Source organism: Strix aluco, chromosome 1 (assembly GCF_031877795.1).
Source record: "Strix aluco isolate bStrAlu1 chromosome 1, bStrAlu1.hap1, whole genome shotgun sequence".
Classification (NCBI taxonomy): Eukaryota; Metazoa; Chordata; class Aves; order Strigiformes; family Strigidae; genus Strix; species Strix aluco.
This window is the reverse complement of record NC_133931.1, coordinates 163,867,539-163,891,985: the sequence shown is the minus strand read 5'-3', so window position 1 is coordinate 163,891,985 and position 24,447 is coordinate 163,867,539. Positions and strand designations below refer to the sequence as shown.

The 24,447-nt window shown below is 41.3% G+C and overlaps 1 protein-coding gene across 6 annotated transcripts in view; it reads right to left on the bottom strand.

The window, feature by feature from the left end:
* Positions 1-6,574: 6,574 nt before the first annotated feature.
* Positions 6,575-24,447, bottom strand: part of AMPH (amphiphysin) — a 122,855-nt gene continuing 104,982 nt past the window's right edge. For 4 of the 6 annotated variants that reach the window (XM_074843550.1, XM_074843559.1, XM_074843574.1 and 1 more), the window contains 5 exons: positions 18,617-18,673; positions 14,361-14,510; positions 12,390-12,656; positions 10,490-10,591; positions 6,575-7,757 (listed from right to left, as the gene is read on the bottom strand). In XM_074843550.1, coding sequence (XP_074699651.1) covers positions 7,650-7,757; positions 10,490-10,591; positions 12,390-12,656; positions 14,361-14,510; positions 18,617-18,673 — 684 coding nt within the window. In that variant the 3' untranslated portion in view covers positions 6,575-7,649. The remainder of the gene's footprint in view (positions 7,758-10,489; positions 10,592-12,389; positions 12,657-14,360; positions 14,511-18,616; positions 18,674-24,447) is intronic. The other 2 variants (XM_074843569.1, XM_074843582.1) reach the window with 1 other exon arrangement.

Sequence of the window (24,447 nt, the reverse complement as noted above, 5' to 3'; positions counted from 1 at the left end):
ACTTTTGCATATTTAAATATTCATGGCATCTCTTGCAGAGGCAGGGCATGTTACATCGATCCTGAAAGATAATTTGCTGTCTCACTCATGATTATAACCACAGTCAGAGCCTGAGTGTGCCCAGGCATTTAACATTCACTAATATCCATATGTCCTTCACTGTTCCATATCGTCTAGTCATTTTGGTTATCTGTATTCACTTCAGTTTTTGTTGGATACTGTACATTTTCTTCATTTCTTCTCCTCTATTCCTATACGCTGCCATTGAATTTCATCTCACAGATAGATGCAGTGACCTTCTTTCTGTCTTAAGACATACTGTTTTGTTACAGGGACACGCCAGTGTTTATAATTTATTTCTCCAGTTTGAAATTATATTCCTCCTGCTTGATCTCTACATTGGTTCCTCTGGCTAGTCTAATGGCCAGGGCTGAGGGGAAGGAAACCTGGTGGAAGATGCCCCACAAACCATCCCTGGCAGGTAGGATTTACAGACTGGAAGAGGTCTGTGGCTTGACGCCCGCTCCCACACAGCACAGGAGCAGAACTTGCTGCCTTCCTTCTTATGCTTGAATCCTACGTAGCAGGACACAGCTGTCTTCTTGTTCAGAGGCTGAGGTTTTTCTCTATAGAGATGGCTATTCCCCCACTGAGGTCAGAGCCAGAGAGATGGAGGTGGAGCTGCTTCTCTGGGGCCTTCCCTGGTAGTATTCAGTGCTGATGGATGTAGGTCGCCTCTGATCTGACCATCACGTTGCAAGAGACTTCAGCATTGCTGCCCTTGTGTGCCTGGTTTATAACAGAGCCCTGCTCCAGGCTAATGGCCCACAGCATGTCTGGAAAGTGAAAAGAAAGCAGCGATGAGGAGGCCATAGTTAGAAATAGGCCCCTCCCTGAGGCAGCAATGTCCACCCCTCGGTGCAGGATGAATTTGTATGCAATTTCGCAGACCTAAATCAAGCAGGCAGTATAGAAAAATGATGGAATATTTTACTCACTGGTGTTATCCCTACAAGCCTCCTGTCTCTCTCTGCTCTACTGTTTTGAGGACTCCATTTATGGGAGAGGTGGTTTGGTGCAGTATTTTTACAGCCTCAAGAGCCAGTGTCAGGCAGCTGAGGACCAACTGACTTGCTGGTTTTGAGCACTCTAACATTAAAAAACTGTGAACATTAATTTATCAGTGCTGTTTTGGTTGGAAGTCAAATACTGCAACACTAACACCCCAGAACCACAAGTCAAGCAGGGTTTTCATTCACCCCAGTGAAACCAGGACAAACTATGGGCAGGTTAAGCAGAGAGAGACAGAGACAGGAGGAGACATGTAAGAAAATTACAAGGGAAACTGTCTTTACAAGGTCAAAGTAGTGTGAAGGAGCTAGAAAATGAAGACAATTTTTAATTTTTTTCCCTGTAGTTAATAATTTAGCTATTTAAGCACTGGTAGAATATAAAATTATTTTAAGCAGAGGTAGCATACTATTTTTACCTCTTAAACCAACACTGTCTCTTTGAATTGAATCAGCTGAGTAACTTGTTACTTGGTGCTGATTTACCATGTTTGTTATACAGCATGAGTTTTAGATGCAAGGATATGTTGTCGCAATGATTTACAGTGCAGCTCGATAATATACTTGTCTGTCTTTGCCTGCAGGGTGAAGTAACCAGTTACTGCATACGCAAAACTGGTTTTGCTTCCATTATTGCACGGAATTTGCCCTGTGTGTCTGCAAGTATGAGCCAACTTCAGATAACGAGAGGTATTAATGAAACAAACTTGCAGCTGAAGATTGATCCAAAGGAGAGCTAACTTGGCAAATGCAAATTCTAGCATCTATCACCCTCTGCTGGGTATGAAGGAGTAAAACCCTCAGAAACCCTTTCTGAGCAGCTGTGCAGATGCTATACAGCATCCATAGGCGTGGATGGATGCTAAGAATTCTTACAATTCTCTGAATTTTTTAAGCAAAACAGGTGTGCATCGGTCATTTTTATTTTCATGAGTACTTTTTAGGTGGACAGCAGCGTGATGTTCTTTCTTGGGCCATGAGATACCCAAAGATCCTCAGCATTTATACAGCCTCTCCTGTAAAACATCTTATAGGTTTAAAATACAGTGTTCTGAATCCCTGCCAATCACTATCGACAATTTCCACTTTCATTTGTGTCTCTGCAAGACCTTGGGAGTCACAGCACCATGCCAGATATGGGATCTGTCAGATTTTAGCCACTGAGAGAGAGAATTTTGTATGACCTTCTCATTTGGTGATCTTGTCTTAACTCACACAGCTTATTCCTCAAGATTACATGTATTTTTTTCATTCACTGACACACAGACAGATTATTCCTTCCATTGCAGCGCAATGTGTTTAAATTTAAACACTTATATAGAGAATTTGGCTTTCTTATGAATAATTACCTGAAATATATGAAGTATAGGAAGCCTGGATACGTTCACCTTCTCCTTTGTAGCATGTACATTGGAAACATAATAATTTAAGTATATAACTACTTACCTTTCCAGTGTTTTGGTCCAGTTATGCCTTGTGCTACAAGCAGTCTGTCTGGCACTATTAGTGACCTGGGCTTGCACCAAAGCCTATGCTCAGATAGCACCAGAAGAGACCCCAGCCTGTTTTCTCCTCTGAAACCAGGTTGAGGACTAACAAGACTTCTGCATTTGTTGACCCTCTTCAGCAGACATGGGTCTCACTGACTCCTGAAGACTCTATTTCTGGTGGCTACATGCTCCTTTGTTATTCTCTGCATTGCATCTAGCACTTGCGGCTGGACGGAAATCCTGCATACACACAGGGTGGTGCTTTTACTACTGCCTGGGCATTTTCTTTCACTGAAGTTTCCCTTAGCTGCTATTAAGCATCTAAATACACAGAATAATTCCTTTTGAGATGGTTTCAGCTTTGCCAAATTAATGTTAATTAAGAGGTCTTCCTGTCGGTTACAGGAGACGTCATTTGGGAAGCGTGGCAGTCTTCCCCCTTACGATGCTTCTGTGCTGATTAAACAGGTCAGAGTGAAGATATCCATGCAAGAGAAACACAGATGGACTTGAAATGCTGCCAGGGACACAGTGCACACAGAGACAGAATCAGGGCTGAAATCACGTGGATGAAGACGCAAGAGAGGAATTTTTGAGAAGTAACTATCTCACCGTACATTTAGCGAGCTCTGAGTCCAAAACCATAGCCCACTTCATATTCTCTAATTCTGAACCCGGACACGCCATCTCCTAAAATTCCTCTTCCTAATTAAACATAATTTCTTTACTCCAGAAAGAACTGGGGTTTAAAACAGAAGCAAAGTGGCTGCCGCATCGCTGGCTTGCTTGCGCCAAGTCCATTGCAGTCCCCTCCTCTGCAGTGAACGCCTCGCCACCAGAGAGCACATCAGAGCTAGCAGTGACACTGCTGATCACAGCCAGCTGGAAAAACACTTCCATGCTCCTTTGCGCTGCTTTCAGAAACGGTGACCCTGCTTAATTCACTTAACTGCTTTCTGTATCTGGGGATTGGCTTATCAGGTAGTGTTTCATCAACTGCCACAAAAGACAGATCTTTTAAATCTATTTTAAAAACTAACAGTAAAATCTGATTTTGTCCTTCAAGCAGCAAACTGTGGTGTTTCGGAGGCTACTGGGGTACTTCTGGCTGCTGCAGCTGTGAACTTGCACATGCTCTGCTTACACATGGGTGCACAGGAGGGGACAGCCCTGTAAACTGTTCCTACAACCAGTGGCTGCTCTTTCCCAACTCCATCCATCTAACCTACCCATCATGGTGACTTTCTTTTGATGCCTTTTTTCCCTGTGTCTGCAAGACGCTAAGAAATTTTCATTAAGCATGCACTTTAATGAGACTATGATTTATTTCACACCCTTCTGGCATTAAGGCATCAGTAACCAGAGCATCCTGGAATCAAACGCCACACAATCTGAGTAGGACCAAACCCCCCAGCCTCCCCTCCATCTTCTTAAGGCAGGGACAGATGCACCCAGCTGTGAGGTCTAGAAGAGGTGGGGAGAGCAAGATGGGGAGAGGAGGAGGAGGGGAAAAGGGACAGAAGTGTCATTCAGTTTATGCATGACAGCTTATTTTTCATTATTCATGGAAGGTAGTAAACCAGAGAAATGAGATGCAAATACACAATTTATTCATTCACTCCCATGAGATGTTTCTCCATCTTCAGTTATTTTGTCTTACTTCCAAGGCCACACCATGCATAATCAGCCTGCGGGATCAGGAGATTGGGTCCCTAAATCTTTGAAGGGTTTATCTTATGTAGAATTAGAAATTATAGCTCTGTATAAGGTTAGTAATGTGTGCTGTCTTAGGCATAAATAAGTCTTTAGAGAAACCAAGATACAATGGGCTATTGTTTTACAATCACTCTGAAAGCATGAAATTTGGTAATTTGCCAAGTCCAATGTGGTGTAGTTAATTAGAAAAGTCCAAGAAAAGAAGTAGTAATTCTGGGCTAATACAGCTCCAGGGGGGAGGTTATGAGGGGTACGTAACAGCAGTACATGCTGGAAAGAATTTCTCTTGCTTGCCCTAGAATAAGTTTCTACAGATCACAGAGAAATAAATTTATTTTCACTATTCATCTCAGGAGCTGCAGACATAAAAGTGTCTGAGAGATAAGTCTCATTGTCTAATGAAACTAAGAAATCGAATACGAGAAGCAGCTGTTAACCCAAAATTATAAATACGTTTCTATTCATGAACTCCTTCTGTTAGAAGGCAAAATTAGGAAAATTATCATTCTGGCTAACCTATCAATGCCCTTCCTTTAACATCTAGCATCTTGGTATATGGAATTTTGCAAGGAATTTTAAAGATACAACATTAATAATTCTCCTCACCCTTCCTGTAAGAAATCTTTGCGTTGTGGCTCTGTGGTACATGTGTGAGATAAGCAGACGTATTTAATGTCAGAATGGTATGTCATATCCGCAGTAACCTGCAGCACTTAAATGACACATGCACCATGTGCAATAGCATGGCTTTTGGGACATTATCAGTACATCTTCTTATTGCCAGCAAATAGTGACAGTCCTTGCAGTGAGATGGGGACATCTGATGGGTTTTGAAATTATATTTTTCTTTATACTGAGGTGGAATTAAGAAATGAAGAGTAGAGTCAAGAAGTATTTCTGAAGAGCATGTCAGAAGAAACCATGACAGCTCTTTGCTGTAGACCAGAGACCCTTTCTATCTATACACAACCTCAGGTATGACGAAACCCCTTACCAGGGTATTTGGCACATCGACCTGTACCAAGGGCATTGGAAGAATCAAGGTCAAGGGTGTTGCCTTTCACTTGGGTACTTTAGCATCAAGAGGGCATAATGGTAATTGCACACAATCAGCAGTGGGTAAAGAAATGCTTTGGGCTGATCACAGTGTCCTCTGCTTCCTTAGGGTTACAGCTGTCATGCACGATGGTCTCGCTTGACTGCAGGCCCCAGACAAAGAACAGTCCACACTGAGGCTCCACCATCCAGTGTTGCTCTCTTGCAGTGATCTGTAGAGCAGCTGTTGATGAAATGCAAGTGTTCAGATGTAGTGAAGCAGAAAACTGGCCAGTGATCACTCCACCAGTGATCTGTAGAGCAGCTGTTGCTGAAATGCAAGTGTTCAGATGTAGTGAAGCAGAAAACTGGCCTGAAGGTCATCAGTCTCACCATAAATGAGGTGTAATTGTGACCACCTCAAAGCAGCGCACTGGAGTCTGGAATTTATTGTAACACACCAAAACAAAAAGAAAGTTGTTTCTCTGGTGAGATTCTTGGCCCTGGATCACTACTGACCACCAAACCTGTTAAAGGAATGAACAGAAAACCAAAGAGCTTTCCTGCAACCTCCTTAGACTCCGATTGCTCATTATGACATTTCAAAGCCAAAACCACAGCTATTGCAGTTGAGCTGTTCAGCTTCTTTACAAAACGCAGCTATCATTAGACTTGCTTCTGAAAAAGAGAGAAACCAACTTTCCTTCTCTTCCAGAGCAACAAAAAAATCTGTTTCTTCAACTGAAATCCAACAAATTAGAAATAGAGTGGAAAGAGATACTGTTTGTACACAAAACAAGCCCCCAACCAAAATATCATGAAAAAATAACCAAACTGCTAGGAAATTACAGATGCTCCTAAATATTTGCAGCTTCCATGCATCAGAAACACACTAGAGCAGATTCATGAAGAACTTTCTTTCCACACAGATAAATGGACAAGCGAAAAATTACTAAGAGGTAGCAATCTTCAGCTGTGATGGTCAAGCACAGAGAAGTTCCCTTGGTGCTTGTGGACAGATACTAGCTGGCGGTCAGAGTCTGGAATAGGAGGAGCAGCTAGGAGATTGCTGAGCTGGGGTTCAGACCTTTTGGAGTTCTGGTCACGACTAGGGTTGAGAGCAAGAATTTAGATGGTGCACCTGTTATGCTGTGTTTCTTTGGAAAAAAAAGGTATTAAATTAAGATTAGATTCTCTAATACAACATATAAAATATATCAACTTCAGTGTTGGAAAACTTCAAAAGCACCACAGATGAAACAGTTTCTTTGGATCAAAGGTTTATTTTTAATGACACAGCACTGGAAAACATAAGTTACAGATGACTTTTTGATACAGGATACATTATATATCTTATTTTAAAAGGATCTGTGAAGATACGCTGCATAAATACATATAGTGAAAATATATTGTGTTTATTTTTTCTCAGAGATTAGTTCTGTTTCTTTTTTTTTTTTTTTTAATTTATTCAGCCAATTAAATAAAAAAGTATAGATTAGCATCATAACAGCTCCCCCTCCAGATTATCTCATTGTAACTACTGCAGCTGGAAGAGGAGACTGAGCCATGCCTTCTCAAAGGTTTAGCAGCTTTGAACATGATGTTATTCATCATCTCAGAATGAAAATTTCACATTACAAACACAGATACTGTATCATGTTTTGGCAATGGAGCAGCTAGTTTTGCTTTGGAACAAAACTGTTTCCTGTAATGCCAGACAGTGAAAGAGCAATGCATGTACTGATGATACTACACAGTCAAAGAACTACGATGAAGTCATGAAAATGCATATATATCCATATGCACTTATATATACACATTTAAGTTCTTGTGTGTATATATATTACGCATGTCCAAAAATAACATTGAAAAACGTTGCAGCAGTTAATTAGTTTTTTAAACACATGAAACTAATAATAGTTTGACCTCATTACTACAGGATAACTAAATCTTCTGCAGTGCAACTCAATACAATACACTTAGTGCAGAGAAGTTAAGGTTTTGGTATTGAGGAGGCTAATTTCAGATTTCATGGGAAAGGACCAATACAGGATCACCATAGCTCTGACAAAGCACAAACAAACCCGTTGCCACGTACGTGTGAACAAATAAGGACATTTCTTTTTTATTTGATTTTTTTTTCATGTACTGCTTCAGAGATTGCTAGCTTAACTGTTTGCATTCATGCTCATTTTGATATGTTTCAACAAGCTTTGTCTGGCACCAGTCTGTAAACCATCAACAGCTTAAACTACAAAAAGGTGGGCTCCTGTGTTTCAAAGAGGTTAAAAACCTACTGACTGATCTTTGTATCACGTTCGTCTGCCTGAGCGGAGAACTACTCCAGATGGCGTGTGAAGTTCTCTGGGAAAAGTCCTTTATAACTATTTGCATCTCTGTACTGAAGCCACTCGGATTCTTTAATGCCTGTCAACCAGCCAGCCTCCTGCAAGGAAAAAGACAGAGTCTCTTAAACTTCAGCTCACCTCACTTCCTTGCTACAAGCTTCAGACCTGAAGACGTTTCAGAGTCACACGGCTAAAAGATTTGGTGCTTTGGTTAAAAAGCAGCCTCTGATTTTGCATAGACCATTTTCTCTGTTCTGCCAGACCACAGTTTTGTGAGACTGAGTGACTGTGAGCATATTGTATGGCCTTTAGCCCATCTAACCCCTAGCTGAACTCAAAACTGGATAATCAGTCTTCCAGGTCACCCAGTATTACACCAGATCTACATTTGTGCAAATCTCTGTTGAGACTTTTTCAAAGTTGCCACAATAATACTGGCACACTTGTGCAGTAAGAGCCCAGCAGTGGGCCAGAAATATTACGTGATATGATAGCTGGGGGAAAAAAGTAGTTGTCAATCTGAGTTTTTTCCCCTGAGAGTTCTTGTCTCTTGTTCATGTATTGGCAGGCAGAAGGAATAATAGTTCTTGCAATCTCTGGAGTTACTATCTCTAGAAACTCCAACTTCGTTATTATGCAATTATTTTTCCAAAAACTACTAGAAACCTAAACCAGAACTTGACATGCAAAATTGCAAACAAATCACCCGCAGTCCAAGCAATCAAAAGAGAGATTTCTTATTGGAAAGTGCTGGATTTTCTTAAGTGTGATCAATTCTACCTGGAATAAAATCAATTCAGTATTTTTAAAAACGATCAACCTATTCTCATCTCACTAACTCAGTAACTCTGTGCTTTGTTCTTTTAAGAACAGGAGCCAGAGCAAAGCCATGACAAACAGAATTTCTAATGCTGCCTTGTTAGCATTGCACAGAGTCCACAAGGAGATAGAGCAGCTTGAACAGATCTTCACAGACACCACCATGTAATGATTGCTCAGTGGCTGCATGTGAGGGTGTACTGGCTCTCTGCCCCCAAAATAAGCATCGTTAAAGCAGATACAGATTATGTATGGCATTGCCTGGGTACATGTGACTGGGGACATGTTTTTGAAGTATGTGGAATATCTGGGATACAGGAGAGAGGAACTGCAGCTTTCTAGCACTGGCACCATAGATTGTACAAAGGAATGAACAGTTTTACTAGATAACAACTTCAACTCAATACTAATGGAAAAACCGAAGCCACTGTGTGGGACTGGTTTGCTTTGAATGGGGAACACAGGCTGATGTTACCAGCAATATTAGAATTATGGTTTTAGACAGGTCAATTTTGAAGGAGAATAAAGAATAACAAAGATAAAAAGACTCTATATAAATCAACAAAGTACCTGGGAAAAGACAAAAAGATTAATCTTTATGGTGATGTTAAACATGAAGGGCAAATATGTACCAAGTAATAAAGATATGACCAGAATAGTTTCAGAAACATGAATACATAAAGGTTTATTTTCTCCATCATTGCACACAATTTACTCCAATTAATGCTAATGGAATTTCGATGCACACCAGAAGAGAAGACTATACTTCATGGATTCACCAAGTGAAGATTAAGCATATTTAATACATTCCTAAGAAAAACAGACTGAAGACAGAGAGCGGATTTTGCTGTCCTTACAGCAGTGTCCTATTCTCATATACTGATAATGAAATCAGTTGAACTGCTCATGAGGTAAGAGGCAGCATAATTTGAGTAAGGAAAACAGAATCTATCCCTATAAAAAGAGCAAAGTGCCCTGCTGAAAGAAAAATGTTTTACTCTGAAATTAAAAAAAAACAAAACAAAACAACACAAACCCCCAATTTCTTGTATTAAAAGAAAGTTCAGCTGAGATGATGAACACTGGTGAACACCTACCTTTGGACAGCATCAACCACTGAAACAATTTCATACACAGTGCCCAGCACTTATATGTGCTTAGGGTGTATTTAGACCTATTTTAAGAAATATTCTTCATTCGGAGCAGTGCTCTTAGCTGCCTGCCCAGGCAGGATGCAGTCCCCCAACTCTCAAGCCCCAGATCATTGGGAGACTTTTCACCAACGCTACTGGCACTAACAGTGTTGGTGCTAACAGTGTGCAGTGCAGTCTTCTCTTTTAAAGCAGTGGCCAAAAATCAATTCACTTCACTGCACTTCAATTTAACACACAGAATAAAACTGTTTAAAAATTCACCTGAAATGCATTGTTAAAACAAAATTAAATGTCTTAAATAAAATTAAACTTCTGTTTAATTCAGGTTCAGGCTTCCAGAGGGCAGAGTTAGCTTTAGAGGTGTGCAGCACACATGGCAGCACCTCCATCCATTGTGGTGTATGACAGCACAATTTGTGTGCAGTCCCAGTGCTCTCTGTGGGTGAATTTGTATTTCTCCAAATCCACACATAAAAACTCTGAACATGTAGGGACCATGTAATCAATTCTACTGCAATGTTAAGACAAGATGATATATAGCAGCATAATGCACAATTTGCAAGTCATCTTCTGTATCAAGTCTTTGTGTGCCTGTATAAAATCCACTACAAAGTAGCATAACACAAAAGTCCTAGAAAATATGCTGAGGTTGGATCCTGCTAGTGGCATATATCTGGGACTTTAGCTGTAGCCAACTGTGCTATTTAGTAACAAATGAAAACAAGTTCAAAGACAAAAAAAACCTTTGTGTTTTCTAACAGTAATGACATTTTGAATACACATTCCCATTAACTATAATCTGTGAGAAAAAAGTTGAGACAAAGAAAATTGTCAACTAAAGAATGACATGTTTTTACCTGATCAGCTGTGGTCTCAGAAGGAATTACTAGTACAATATCTCCTCGTTTTAAATTAAGCTCATCACTGTTAGCTGCCTCGAAATCGTGTAGAACTTCAACCTGAAGAAAAGAACACCAAACATATGGACATGATCTAGATGGAGACATTTTCTCAACAAAATTACCTGTTAAATCTTTATTGAAAAAAAAAGAGAATGATGTGCCTTCTTTATGCAAACATATGGCTATAGACAGGTACATTCAAATGGTTAATTTTGACATCGATTCATGTCAAAGTTTTCTGTTCAAATCCTTGGAAGCAGGGACAGCTTAAGTAAGTCTTTCTAAGACTACTGAAAGAAACCTAAGATCCTTTCCCAAAGTTACTGGATCTCAAGGACAGATGATAGTGGAACACCCCACAAGTCCTGCCTCTCGGACAAGTCCTGCCACCCTTATTCCTTCTGTGTTAGGAAGTTGCTTTCATTCCCCACAACCATTACTAGATCTGAGAGAGGGGTGGCAAGATTTTGCAAATAAAATTTGGAACAACTCCCAGAAACTGATATTTCAGACTCTTTCCCATTCTCTTGTTGTGGCCAGTGGATATTATTCTTGCAGTAAACATCCAGAGAAATTTGAGCGGGACGTACAGGACCCATCTCAACAGGTGATCAAAGAGGCGAGCAATGGGAACCCTGCTTAGTGCCTGCCCTGGAAAGAGCTCTCATTTACTGGCAGATGGGTATGCCAAAAATATCTGTCTTTCAAAGGGGAGATTATTAAAACATTGGCAGGATCAGCATGTCATTGCGAACTGACCATTCTAACTAAATGGTTCTACCTCCTTAAGAGATATGCTATTCTAATTTCTCAAAGCACAGCCAGTTCCATGGTAACTCTGCAATAATGAAAGAAAATGGCATCACAAACCAGATGGCAGGCATATATTCTGCTTCTCCTTATTTATGTCTGACCCAAGAGAGTGTGAAGAAAAACAAAAGATGAACTATATCAGCACTGAGTCAGAGTTGCACGATACCGTTCACCCTCACCTAGATGTTATTCTCAAAGTTTGCTGAAAATATTGAGCAATGAAAATAGACCAAGAAGAATGGCATACTTACGGAATGCTATGGGACTAATTAGTCTGAACTATGCAAATTATAATAGGAAGCATGTAAAGTTCATCAATCCTCAAGGAGCTTTGCTGCTGCTCAGTGATTCTGAAGTGAGAAGCATTATCAAAGTACCTTGTGAACCATGAAGCCCTAGGGGTCTTGCCAGCCAAGGAAAGAATTTCTCTTACGCTTCATTAAACTTTTCTGTTTGATTACCCTAACAGTTTATAACTACAGTATTACTAAAGTCACAGAATGACATTTTGGCTTCATTACCGTGAATTGTAGAAGTCCCATGGGTTTCAATAGAACCAGAACTTCCACTATAGATATTCAGGCCAGAAAAATGCTATTTTTTAATATTCATAGAATCATAAAATGGTTTGGGTTGGAAGGGACCTTAAAGACCAAATATATTGTTCGTGTATCTGATATACTGTTAGCATATATCACACAATATTGCTGATTAACTCTGGCAGTGCAGTTTTACTCCATGTATTCATTTTCAGTAGTAATCTGGTGAGATGAAAGGGTTCTTGTACTTCAGTGAGTCTTACAGCTACATAAGGATATGCACAGCGACAATGGTGTGCATAAAATCCATCTTCTCAGGCTTCATGTGTGAAGCAACAGCCCAATGATAAAGTTGTGTTTGTGTGTATTTGTGTGTGCCTGTGTTTGGCTGTTACACTAAGTGTCCTGTGGCCTCAAGAAATTATCACACTACCCATGCGGACAGACACATCCATAGACGCTAGACCTGGAGGGATGTCTAAAAGAAGAAGGAAGAAGCAGACCTTAAAGAGAAAGCCGGGTGGCATCGCAGAAGCTGTGTCTCCTGCTGGAACCGGCTGATCTTGAGAAGGTGCAGCCTGGATTTCTTCAGTGGGTTTCTGCTCATTTCCAACTTGTGAAGTTTCACTCGGAGAAGTTTCGGTGCCCTGAGTGCCCACCTCTGCTGCGCCATCTTTGGACTCATTCACGATGACTTCGTGTTCTTCTCCCTCCCCCTCGTTGTTTGATGCTGGCTCTATTACTACTGAGGGGATGCTGCTGACCTTTTCCTGGGGACAAAAATAAAAAAACCACAAAAGCACCGCAAGAATATTTAGTACTTTACTTCAAACAGAAAACAGTACTTGTGCAAGAACGTAAAGGAGTGATCCCTTCCCTGTTTTCACTGGTCCCCTTAGTCCTCCTAAGTCCACTTTCTATATTATCACAAATCATTGCAGTAAATAATAAAAATGCTCTACAGGTAGTTTGGGTTTCATTTTCAGTGTGCATGGAAATTAACAGACTTTTCTCCTCCACCCTGATCTTAACTTTGGGTGAATCTGGGTAAAGCCACAAGTTCCAAGAGTCACTGTCCTCTATTTCTTTGGGAATTCAAATAAGCAGGACAACAGTAATATAAAGGTGATGAAAGAAGGAAACATGACCTGTTTCTTTGACTGATTGAGAGTATTTCTCCTGACTTACAGCAATGTAAATGGGGGAGAAAGCAAAAAGGCTAAGTAGATAGTATCTGACCAATAACAAAGCCTAGGACAAAAAGCATTTAATGAAACTCGTTGGAGCATCCAACCTGAAAAGACCATGTTCACCAACCCTCTGCCAGATCACCCTATTCTGGCGCAAGAAGAAATACAACGTGCAATGACAGGAGTTGGCAACTGTCTGCCCAGCTGCAGGGTCTGCTCAAGCAGCTGTTCCCCAGCTCCTCAGAGGATGCAGAAGAAAAGGCAGCAGGTCAGATGCAGATACACAGCTTGACCACTGTGATTTACATAAAACAAAGTAATGCTATTGATAGGACACTGTCATGGTTTGAACCTGGCCAGCAGCCACTCGTTCATTCTTCCCCTTCCCTGGGGGAAAAAGGGAGACTTGTAGGTTGAGATAAAAACAGTCTAATTGCAGTAAAATGAAACAATAACAGAAAGTACAAATCGGTAATGCACAATGCGACTGCTCACCACCTGCTGACTGATAGCCAGGCTGTTCCTGGCTAGCAATCCCGATATACCAAGATCCCACAGTTGCAATCCTGAAAGCGAGAGAACCTTCTCCTTCCCGGACACCCCTCCTTCACATCCTGAGCATAACGTTACATGATATGGAATATTCCATTGGCTAATTTGGGTCTGGTGCTCTGGCCCTGTGCCCTGCCAGCTTCTTGTACACCTGCACACGGGCAGGACATGGGGAGTTGGAGAGACCTTATCTCTTAGCAACAACTGAAAACATCTGTGTATTATCAGCATTCTCATACCAAATCCCACACTGAATCCAAAACACAGCACTATTCTAGCTACTAAGAAGAAAAATTAACTCTATCCTAGCTGAAACCAGGACAGATATGGTGCCAGGAGACAAGAAAAATCCATTACTTTCTCTGCCTGTTCCTCCAGAAAGCCCTGTTAGGTTACATGACAAAGCTCGACTCCACAGAGGAGCACGGAGAGACAACAGCAGGAGGGGGAGCCCAAACAATACCCTGCCCATGCTGCTCCCAGGCCCATCACAGGAACCATCAGCCCAAGTCCGTTTCCACAAGCCCAGGGGAGCACAGGGGCACAAAGGCAGGCAAAACCCAAGTTAGGGACTCAGAACAAGGGGCACCCTGCGTGGGAACCTCCCAGGAGAGCCTCAGCCTTGCTGCTGGGTGGACCTGGGCGCGCAGAGCTGCAGCAGCCGTGCCTCTCAGGCTGCTGAATCTGTCTCAATTGCCCTAATACACTCTCCCATGCACTGACATGAGTTACCTGAGACACATCAGCCTCCTTTTCTTCTCCCTGAGGTTTGTCACCTTCAGCAACACCCTCCTGCTCAGTGGTGGCAGCACCATCACCAGCTCCTGCTGCCACAGCCACACCATCTTCTGCTGCTGCAGCCCCTTCGGTGACAGGTACCACCTACAAACAACAGGAGGGAGGGACCTTTCAGGATTCGAGTTCTGGATATCTGCTGGAGAGACCCTGGACCAGTCTCTGCTCTGAGATCTCCCTGGGTGATGCTAACCCACGGCCTTGGTTTCATTGGGGTTCCTCCCAGTTTGTGGGGGAGAGCAGTGCTGGGGACAAGCTTGTGCAGGGAAGCTGATTAACAGGTGGGAGAGACACATTTATGAAACCTCACTAGGCACCTCTCAGCAGAGTCCTCAGGTGTTAGTAGTGGAGTAACAGTTTGCCAAGGCTCTAGTATTTTTAACTTCTCCTGCCTTCAAGGTGTACTGTGGAAGAACTTCACCACAGGTTCCTGCTGAGGAGAAGGAGCTTGCAAGCTGTCCAGGGCTCCACAGGACCCTGCTAGTGGAGTCTGCTCTTAGGAAGAGGCTCCAAGTCTTCTCCAGCTACTATCACCTACCTCTAGACCTGGGCTGGTTTCAAAAATATTGCCTTAATTACGTGCTCCTTTCTAATAGACAGACTTCCAAATTGGGCTGTATCAGCAGAAGCAAGTATACTCTACAGCTGGATAAAGATCAAAAATCTTCAGATTCAATCAGATATCATTAAAAAATATAACGGTAAAGATCTATAGCAAGGTCAGTATAAAAAAACCCCCATACATAAAAGCCCATTCTGTCTTGATATGACTGAACCTTTTGTGATCAGACCATGTTGAAAAGTTAATGCATGTTTTGTTCCAGTTCTTGAAAGATGAACAGAAAAGTATCTGCCTATAGATCAATGCTAAATCCTTCACCCAGCAGAGACTGTTGTAATTTATGTATCACCCTAACATTTGTGTTGGTACATACTGGTATATGCTTACAGTAGCATACGGGATACATACTTACAGTGGATTAATCTTAAGGGTTGGAGGGTGGAAGGTAAATGACAAAATTCATTCTGTTAAGCCAATTAACTTCAACAGGGAATTTTTTATGTAGGGCAGATAGCACCATGATAAAGTAAAAACACTGAAGAAAAATTACAAAGAAAAATTTTCTAGGTACCAGTGTCAAGATGGAGTTAGCAGAAGTATCTCTGATCTCCAGTTAACAGCCTGATGCTCTTTGTTTCCTAAATTTGATCCTTCCTCCATGGATAAGGCTAACTCAGCTACATGAACTCAACTTGAACTACCTGCAGTCGTTCATGGGCACTCTTCAGGCATTGTTTTTTAGCAATACCTAATATTCAGCACTACTCCTATTTGCTGCTATTAATTGATGTGATAAATTCTTCTGGAGTCCTTGGAGGCAGAAAATACTATAGGGTTTTGTAGAAATCATGGGAGTAGATTCAGTTTAAATTGTAAATGTTGCTGATGAAGGATGCCCGATCGTAAAAAGAAGTAACATCAAAAGACATGGGCAGATGTTGACATCTTCTCCTGTGACTTGTAAGGCATGCAAGCCTGCCACTCACAGTATTACCAATTTTAGCGCCTTGATCCAAGAAGATATTCAAATAAATGATGAGTGAAAAAGCCCTGGAAGAGGCTAGTAGGAAAGAGGGGGAACAGAGTGCATATCAGATTGATTTTATACCATGCACTTCTAACAGCATGCTGCAGAAATTGATCTTGCTGTCTGTTGTGATTAGGATCAACAGTTCTTTTCTATTTATTAGATTTGTATAGCCCATTTTATTTCACTGAGGAGGAGAATACTAATTTACATGAGTTAGCTCTCAAATGCCCCGCAGTGAAAGGGTGACGCTCTCACAGCCTGTAGCCATGAGTCACTGAATGTATACCACAGCTCACAATTGCATAATCGCTTGTTCTTGTGCCTTAGAGTACAAAACCAATGCGAGCTAGATAATTAAAAAAAGCTTTTATAAAAATGCATGTGAGTTAACTCAGAATGAACCTCACTATCAGCCTCAAATAGATCTGATTAGTACAGAAAATAAAATAAAAAGAGGGAGACTCAGCCCACTGAATTCATACCCAGCTATGGTGAACCACATACTTGCAGATGTAATTACCTGTCTTACCTTACTTCATATTGAAAACCAATCCTACAAATCTCTTTTTCCATAGGTCATCTATAATATTAGGCAGTCTAATAATATTCCAAATCAGCTATCTCTAGCAGTATTACTGAAATTTGGACAGTTGTCCCATTACACCAACTGCACAGGGGACAAAGAAAGGGTCATCCAGTATAATGAGGGCTGGGATAGAAGAACCACTCCACTGTTTTAATTGCAGCAGAAGTGAATGTTTCTTCACCCAGGATGCAGCCGATTCACAGGGTTGCCCTCTCCGCTCATTAACATCGCTGTCAGCTCATCACAATGCCACAGATTCGGCAGCAGCCAGAACGAGCCCAGGGAGAGGAGGAGGAGGAGGGGTACCGAGCCTGCTGCTGGGGGTCTGGCAGAGGAGCTCCCAGAGCTATGCCAGTTTTCTAGAGATGAAGATCTCGCCCCATGGCTGGATTTAGAAAGGGATGGAGTAATTTTTATGACAGTTGGTTATAATTGCAGCTAAGCTACCTAATAAAACATCAAGGGGAACTAATCATCATGCTTTAGGGAATACATCAATTGCTTGCAAAGTCTTGGAAGACTTTTGGAGTAGTACTGAAGAATTCGTTATGCAAGTTACAGTATCAAAAGGACCACCCTCCACTGGAGGCCACATATCAGCTTAGCAAGTAGCTTGATCTCTTATGGCAGCTCTTCTGCATAGAGTTATACTGTTATTTCAAACAGAACACAGGGTCACACTCTCCAGATGAGAGACCTCAACTTTATAGGGACAAGTGGTATTAGAAAAAAGGGGAAAGATTTCAAAGACTTAGCCTTGGTGTCACAGGATAGTGAGGAATTTCTTGCATGTTTCTTCTTGGACCAGACTTGGTGGGAGTGACAAGCCAATGCAGGAGAAGCGATGCAACACTCTTGCACTGTGTCAGCACCAAGCTGGGCTTGATCTACTGCTCCTGTCCTGTACTTTCTTGCTAGTGTAATTGCACTGATTCCTACGCAGATGTGGCAGTGATGGTAAGAAGTATAGCACCAGCGAGTCCCAAACTCACTTCCCAGTGACACTGGGATACCCTGGAGCCACAGACAGATGCTTGACTCTAGCAGAGCTAATGCTGTTTTACAGCAGGGTAAAAAGTCCAAGCTGGGACAGCTAGACTTACCATTTTCTGAAACCAAAGTGCATGGAGACCAGTTCATGATCCTTTTGTGTACATTGTGGCACCAAAATGAATAACAACAAAAAGGAGGTTGTCAGCACCTCAAGATACGAATCTGAAGTGATTAATAACTAGGAGTTACAATCTCTTTCTTGGTCCCTATTTCTACCCCTGCATTTAATATGTAGCCATTCCTCTTGTGCTGCTCTCTGTGCACATTTGAACACATTACAATCTCATTTTAGTACAGAAGGATTCAGGGTAAGTAATTTTATCACCTCTGAAGAAATATAAGCAAAACACTATCACTTGAGGCCACACATGCACAGCTTAAAGTATGTCATTGAGCTTTTCGGTTGCTTTGTAATTTGATTTTAACTGTGTCTAACTTGATACAGGATTTGTGCTTCAGCAAACAAACTCATAACATGATTATTTTCAAATATTTGGTTTAGTTCAGGGCATATTGTGCTAGGAAAAATAAATGATTAATCAAAGGTGTTTTTTTCTTTTTATAAAGACGTTTGCAGGAAGGCTAGGCAAACACATTTATGGAAAGTGTAAAGGCTACTGGGAATTTATGCAGCATATTTCCAAATGTCAATAGAAACAGTATTATACCTCCTACCATAGAGCTGCTTTTTTTGCTGCCCTGAGATATTTATCACTCTATACTGCTGCAACAGGCAGTTTCTAAGGCAGGTCCTGCATTGAATTAGAGGTGGTCTGGTGTTAGAATATATACTGCAGATGCAGATATATCTGTGCAGTGTTAGAATAAATACCACAGCTAGGTCACAGTTGCATCGTATCAGCCTGTATATTGATGACATGCAAATAGCAATTATATTTTTTGCCACAATCCTCTTGAAGATATTAAAGCACAACTACGCTCTTGAGGCTGCTCATATGTACCTCGCTTTCTTTCTCAGCCACTCCAGTTGTCTCCTTATCCCCTGCCTCGACACTGTCCTGTATAAAGAGGAAATATGGTCATCACCTTACTCATGATGAGGCAATGGCTGCAGAGGAATTAGTATTAATCAAGCTTAATGGAAGCACAGCATGTATGGGATGCAATGAAATGAATGGCTGGAACTAAATGGGATAGTATATAGCAAGCAGAAAGATTATTGCTGCCACATATAATCTGAAATAAAAGTAGTTATAGGTTAAAAACCAATAAATAAAACCTGTTACACATGTCATCATCATCACACTGTAAGCGCTAAGGACAATTTTATTTACTTTTATTATCAGTACTCTCATTATAGCACCAGCTTTGAAGAATTTTTCAGTAAGCAAGAACCCACAATGCTCTTGACCTTGCAGCTTCCAGCAAGCTCAAACTTCTCCCACCCAACACTCAAACTGTTCTCATTATAACCTGCTGCTGCCCCTACAACTCACCAGAGTTTCAAGGTAAACTTTCTAAATCACTTACTTCTTCCACTCATGTTGGACTGCAACTGATTTAAAGGGGCTGTTCAAAAGAGGTGGGTCACAAAGTTCATCATTTTTTTTGCAGAATCACCTTTCTCTAGGTCCATATTCGGTGGTACATGCAGCAGGTGCCTGACATTTGAAAAATTAGACATGTGTCAGTGGTATTCCAAATCTGACACCCATTTAGGTGTCCAAGGGATGGAATGCACTGAACGGGATTGTGCTCCCCCCCAAATAGTACTCTTCACGCTAACATTACTACTGTCTAACACTAGGTCCTTTTCTACAGACAGGCAACAGTCAAAATCACTAAAATTCAGGCCTGGTTTGGAACAGGTGGAAGTGCATTTTTTCCGTTCAGGTTTGACTCCCTGTGGACACAGTCTAAAGACACTGCTTAGGAAAAAGCAAATCAAAGCCCCATTATGGAAATCCACTTTGCTAAATTTTGAGGCTGCTTTGCAAACACAGCTAGGTCAGATTTTTCAAAAGAGCTCCAAGGGTGAAGACAAGTTATGCAAACAAATGTGAAGGCATGGTGGATTGGACTGTCCGCTTTAGCAAACAGAAATTTGGTGACCTCAAGTACTCAGGCTCCAGCTAATTGCCTTCACATACCCACAACTGCCACCCCAAAATTTCTACAAGTTTCAGCTGCAATGGTTGCATGTTTCTTTTTTAATAAAAGGATGCTGAGTTATATCCAAACTTCATATCACTCATGTTTTTTCTAATCTAATCTTCCAGTATTGCCTGCAGTCATCTCATAAGCCCCAAACATGTCCAGATGCCAGGGCAAGGCAGCTGCTGACAGTGGTGTTACCATAGAAACCTCTCACAGCTTTATCCTGTTAAAATTACAGTGTTATATAACCTTTTTTTTAATGATTAATTCTTTTTTTTTTTAAGCTGCCAAGTCTCTGCCACAGAGTGCTCGATTTTATAGTAAGTTTGAGAACACTGTAGAGTCTTAAATAGAAAACCAAATATCAACAGCAAAATATAATTATTTCTTACTCTAGCGATGCATGCATGCACACAGCCACCCACAGAAGTCTCACTTTTTTTTTTTTTACAGAAGAGATGTACACAAAGCCCATAAAAGCTTGATGTCCAACTGCAAGTCGGTAGATAGATTCCTTCCCTACTTTTACTATCAAAAAGTGCTGAATTTCTGCCATCAGCTGTCTTTATAAGTCAATTTGCTTTCAGAAATGAGCATCTTCCTCAACTTTGTAGTTAGGAACATGCCAGCCTCTGCCCTTCTCTTAATAATACCCTGGCAATATTCTCTGGTAAGAATCCCACCAGCCCAGCTTTGGGCCTTTTTGCAGAAGAATCTAATATATACATATACATATTTTTAAATGAGGACACTTTTCCAGGCTAACTGAAAGCACAGTTTTGGTAGGAAAGGGGAAATTAAGGAGAGCTCCCCTTGGTTCCTAAAGCTTGGGACTTCCCAAAGATAATTTGACTATTGTGCACTAGTCAAATTAGTAGCATTTTGCTTTTGCTTTTTTGATTAGCTGCAAGTTGGGATTTTGTGGATGGTGGCATTTGAGAAGAGAGACACGGTAGCGTGAACTGTACCATTTTTAGGGCATGAAAGCCTAGTGAAAAGGATAACTGAAATAACATCTGAGTAGAGTAACATAAACATACATTCTCTGGTTCCATAAACAGAGAAAAATCTGCTTCCGCAGACTTCAACAGAATAACAGTATTCTACAAGAGTTCTCTCCTGTATATGAGAGCCATATATTTTTAATAGCCTCATGCTCCAACTTTGCACCTGCACTTAGCTTCACACTCAGAATCTGTACACAGTTGACCACTCTTCTGCATTTATAACCATTGCATTGCTCTCCCAAATCACGTGCTCTGCCATTTGCACACTGTGAATTGTACCTACAGTGGGATTCAACCATAACTAGATACCCTCAAAGCTGCAGGCTGTTTCCTGGCCTCTGCTGTACTTGCTCAGTGTCTGCAAAGAGCTTATCAGGAGGTAGTTTCATATATGCTTATACACACCTTTGAAAAACACTGTATTTAGCTGAGTCTATGACTGCTTTAATGGGGAAACAGGCTGGCATCAGACCCAAAGCACCAAAAGGCTCTTCCCAAACTAATGAGCATAACAGAAGAAGTTGAAAAGCTCATCTCTGAGCAGTGCTCTCAACCCCAAGTGCTATGTCTCACATGTAGGAGAAGAAGAAAGGGAAATAACAAGATTTCATAAGCTTTCACTTTATTATAATGTCCTCATGTCATCTTTGTTTGAATGTGAAAAATTGATGTGGTGAGAGGGGTAGTATTATTTGAAAAAGGAATGAATCAGTGGTTAAGGCGTTACATCCTTTAGACTGTATCCTTTGGATTTTACAGCTGCCTTTGGGGATGCTATGGAAACAGGGAGAAAACTGTTTTGGTGTGCAGAAGTCCATGCAAGGACTTTTTACCATAGTTGACTTTGCTTCTGTTGGTGCATATGGTCATTCTGACCCTTTAATTACCAAACATTTTATCCCCTCCCCAAAAAAGATCAACTGTTGACAGCTAGTAATAAAAACTTTATTTGTTCTATGGTATTTTGGACCTGAAGGACCAAGACAAAAATATGCAATGAGATCCCAGGAAGCAATTCTGATGAGGTCTTGTAATGAAGTCTTGGCAATCTTGTTCAGGCAGACTATGAAACAGCAAGCAACTGAAACCAAAACTCCCTGAGAGGCAAGTGGTACCCTATCCTCTGGACCATCCTCTCCCTAAATTAAATGAAAATCCCACCAGAAAATTTACTTCGGAGCTCCAACAATAAGGAATGCATGCCATAAATTTTCTGGGTTAATGGGATGTGACAGGAAACCTGCCACAGAAAAATTAAACTGATTAGTAGCTGTCACTCCAAACTGGAAGTTACTAAACTTGATAAAAGATTCCCCATAAGAAAGTATCTATCGATATTTTACAACTCCACTTCTAAAGTAAACTGTCACTCATAAAGCAAATGAATGCAGAACTGCTGTCGAGAAATGACATGTTTTCATCTTTTGCAACTCAGTGTACTTTTCCTTTGCTTTGATCATATTTGTCATTAATCCTAATCTTCAAAACTCTTCTTTGCCAGTCCTGGAAAGCCCTTCCTGAAATAACAACCCCTCAGAGCCAAATGCAGAATGACTCCAATTCAGACATTTTTAAAATTAACACTTTTAGCTTATTTTCCCAAATTAGCAAGGACAACTTCATATTCAAAAAGCAACTAAAAACCAAGCAAATCTAAACTGTTTAACTTTTATTTAATGCCTACTGTCTTCCTCCCAGATTGCTCTTAAATTGCCTGCCTCTTGCCCTGTGTTTCTCTCTGCCTCTCTCTCAACAGCTCGGCAGTCCTGTGCCTTGGCTAGAGCAGCTGCCCACAGACCATGGACCCAGAACTCCTCACGGAGAGTCAGGCAGCAAAACGGATCATCTGAAAAGGTTGTGTCGCTGAGGAGCTGGTGTGGTGCTGCAGCCATAGCCTGTCGTTCAGCGCTTAAGACGTGCAAGAGGTTTCAGAGCACTGCTTTGTCTTAGTGCGAGACAAAAAGGAGACGGCTTCCTTTTAGAAAAATGGTGAACTTTTACAATTTTTTTTCCTCATTAAATCCTTACAGATAATCAAAATAAAGACTCTAGAAACAACCTTTTCAGTTTCATTAATATCTGTTCTTCCACATTATTCCCTGCCATTCACTCACGGGAAGAGGAGAGGTCCAGATTAATGACTGATTTCCCATTCTTCCTCTCTCCACCTTCCCTCCCTCCTCCTTTATTCCAAACTATCAAATTTACCCTGACTAGGCGTGGGGCGTTCTGGACAAGAGTTTGACAAAACAACGTGCCTCAGACAGGCAATTTCATTCATTGCTTTACTATACAGTTGACGAATTATTACTGTGATTTATATCAACTGAAAAGAGAACACACAGGAAGAGGAGAGCCTGGTCACCACAGACCATGGGGCTTTCTTCATTTGGTTATGTTATTGGAAGGGGATGATCCTGAAGTCTCTTGCTCCAGTGTGTACCATGGATTTGAACAAAAGTGAATTTAAAAAAACCCCAACCAACTCAAAATTCCTGCAAGCGTAATCAGAATTAAACCCTAAACATAGTCTGGGGAACACACTGGGACTGCTTCCCCTCCATAGCTGCAATGCTGCTAGGAGTCCACAGAGAACGGGAAGGGTTGGACAGAGACGGGTATTATCTTCCCTTTCCCCCAAAGTCCTTCCAAAGAGCCCATCCAGCACTGCCCCCCTTTCCTTCTACAATAAATTATTTTCCCTCTCTGAGGAAGATGGGAGCAAGGGAAGCATGAATTAGGCAGGTGCTACAGCTAAAGTTCAGCCTGCCTCTTTGTATCATTTGTGCTGGATACCACTTTTTAATCCCATGGTACAGACAGCTGGAACCACCCAAGCAAGCTCATCAATGAATCTTTAAGAAGGTCTTTAATAAACTACATTTGTATTCCAGAGCCTTGCACACCAACATTAGCACTTACTTCTTTCTGCTGAGACACTTTGCTTAGTGTCACCTGTGGCTTTTGCACAGGTTTAACACTGCCAGCAGATAACTAGCCTGTCCTTGGCAGGTTGAGCTACCGGTCCTAATGCTATCCCTCCTAAGTTAATGACACTACCCAACCTGGAATCATCGATAAATATCACCATTAGGTTTGTGGTGTCTGAACCATTGCCATTAATAAAAATGTTAAACAAGATCAGCTTCAGAGACAGATCCATGAGGAGCTACAGTAGCTGCATATCTAGTACGTCTTCTGTCCATGCTCTGCACTGCCACATCTACAGGTGCCATATACTTCACATCTACATCAGCTTAATATTGCTTCCCATGTGGCACTGTATCTAGTGCTTACTAAAAACCACCTAATTTTATAAAGAATTTGGTATCACCATCACTATTTAGCAGATGAAGATACACAGGGACTCACCCAAGGCCAAGAGGGGTTCAGCAAGCTGAACCTTGTTCTTCTTGGAACACCTACGGCACCAAACGGTGCTTGATGGTCCAAAAGCATCCACTGGCTCTCTGGCAGAGGAACCGACCCACAAAACAATCCCTTTTTCTGTCCAGTTTTTCAGTAGTAATCTGCACATTCTATCAGTGACAAATGCTCATTGGAGACTTTGAACATGTTATTGTCTTGAGGAAAGCATGAAAACTGTCAGCCTGCAAAAACAGATCCATTCTTCCTCCAGTGTTTCCTAGCCTGTGGGTATCACCCAC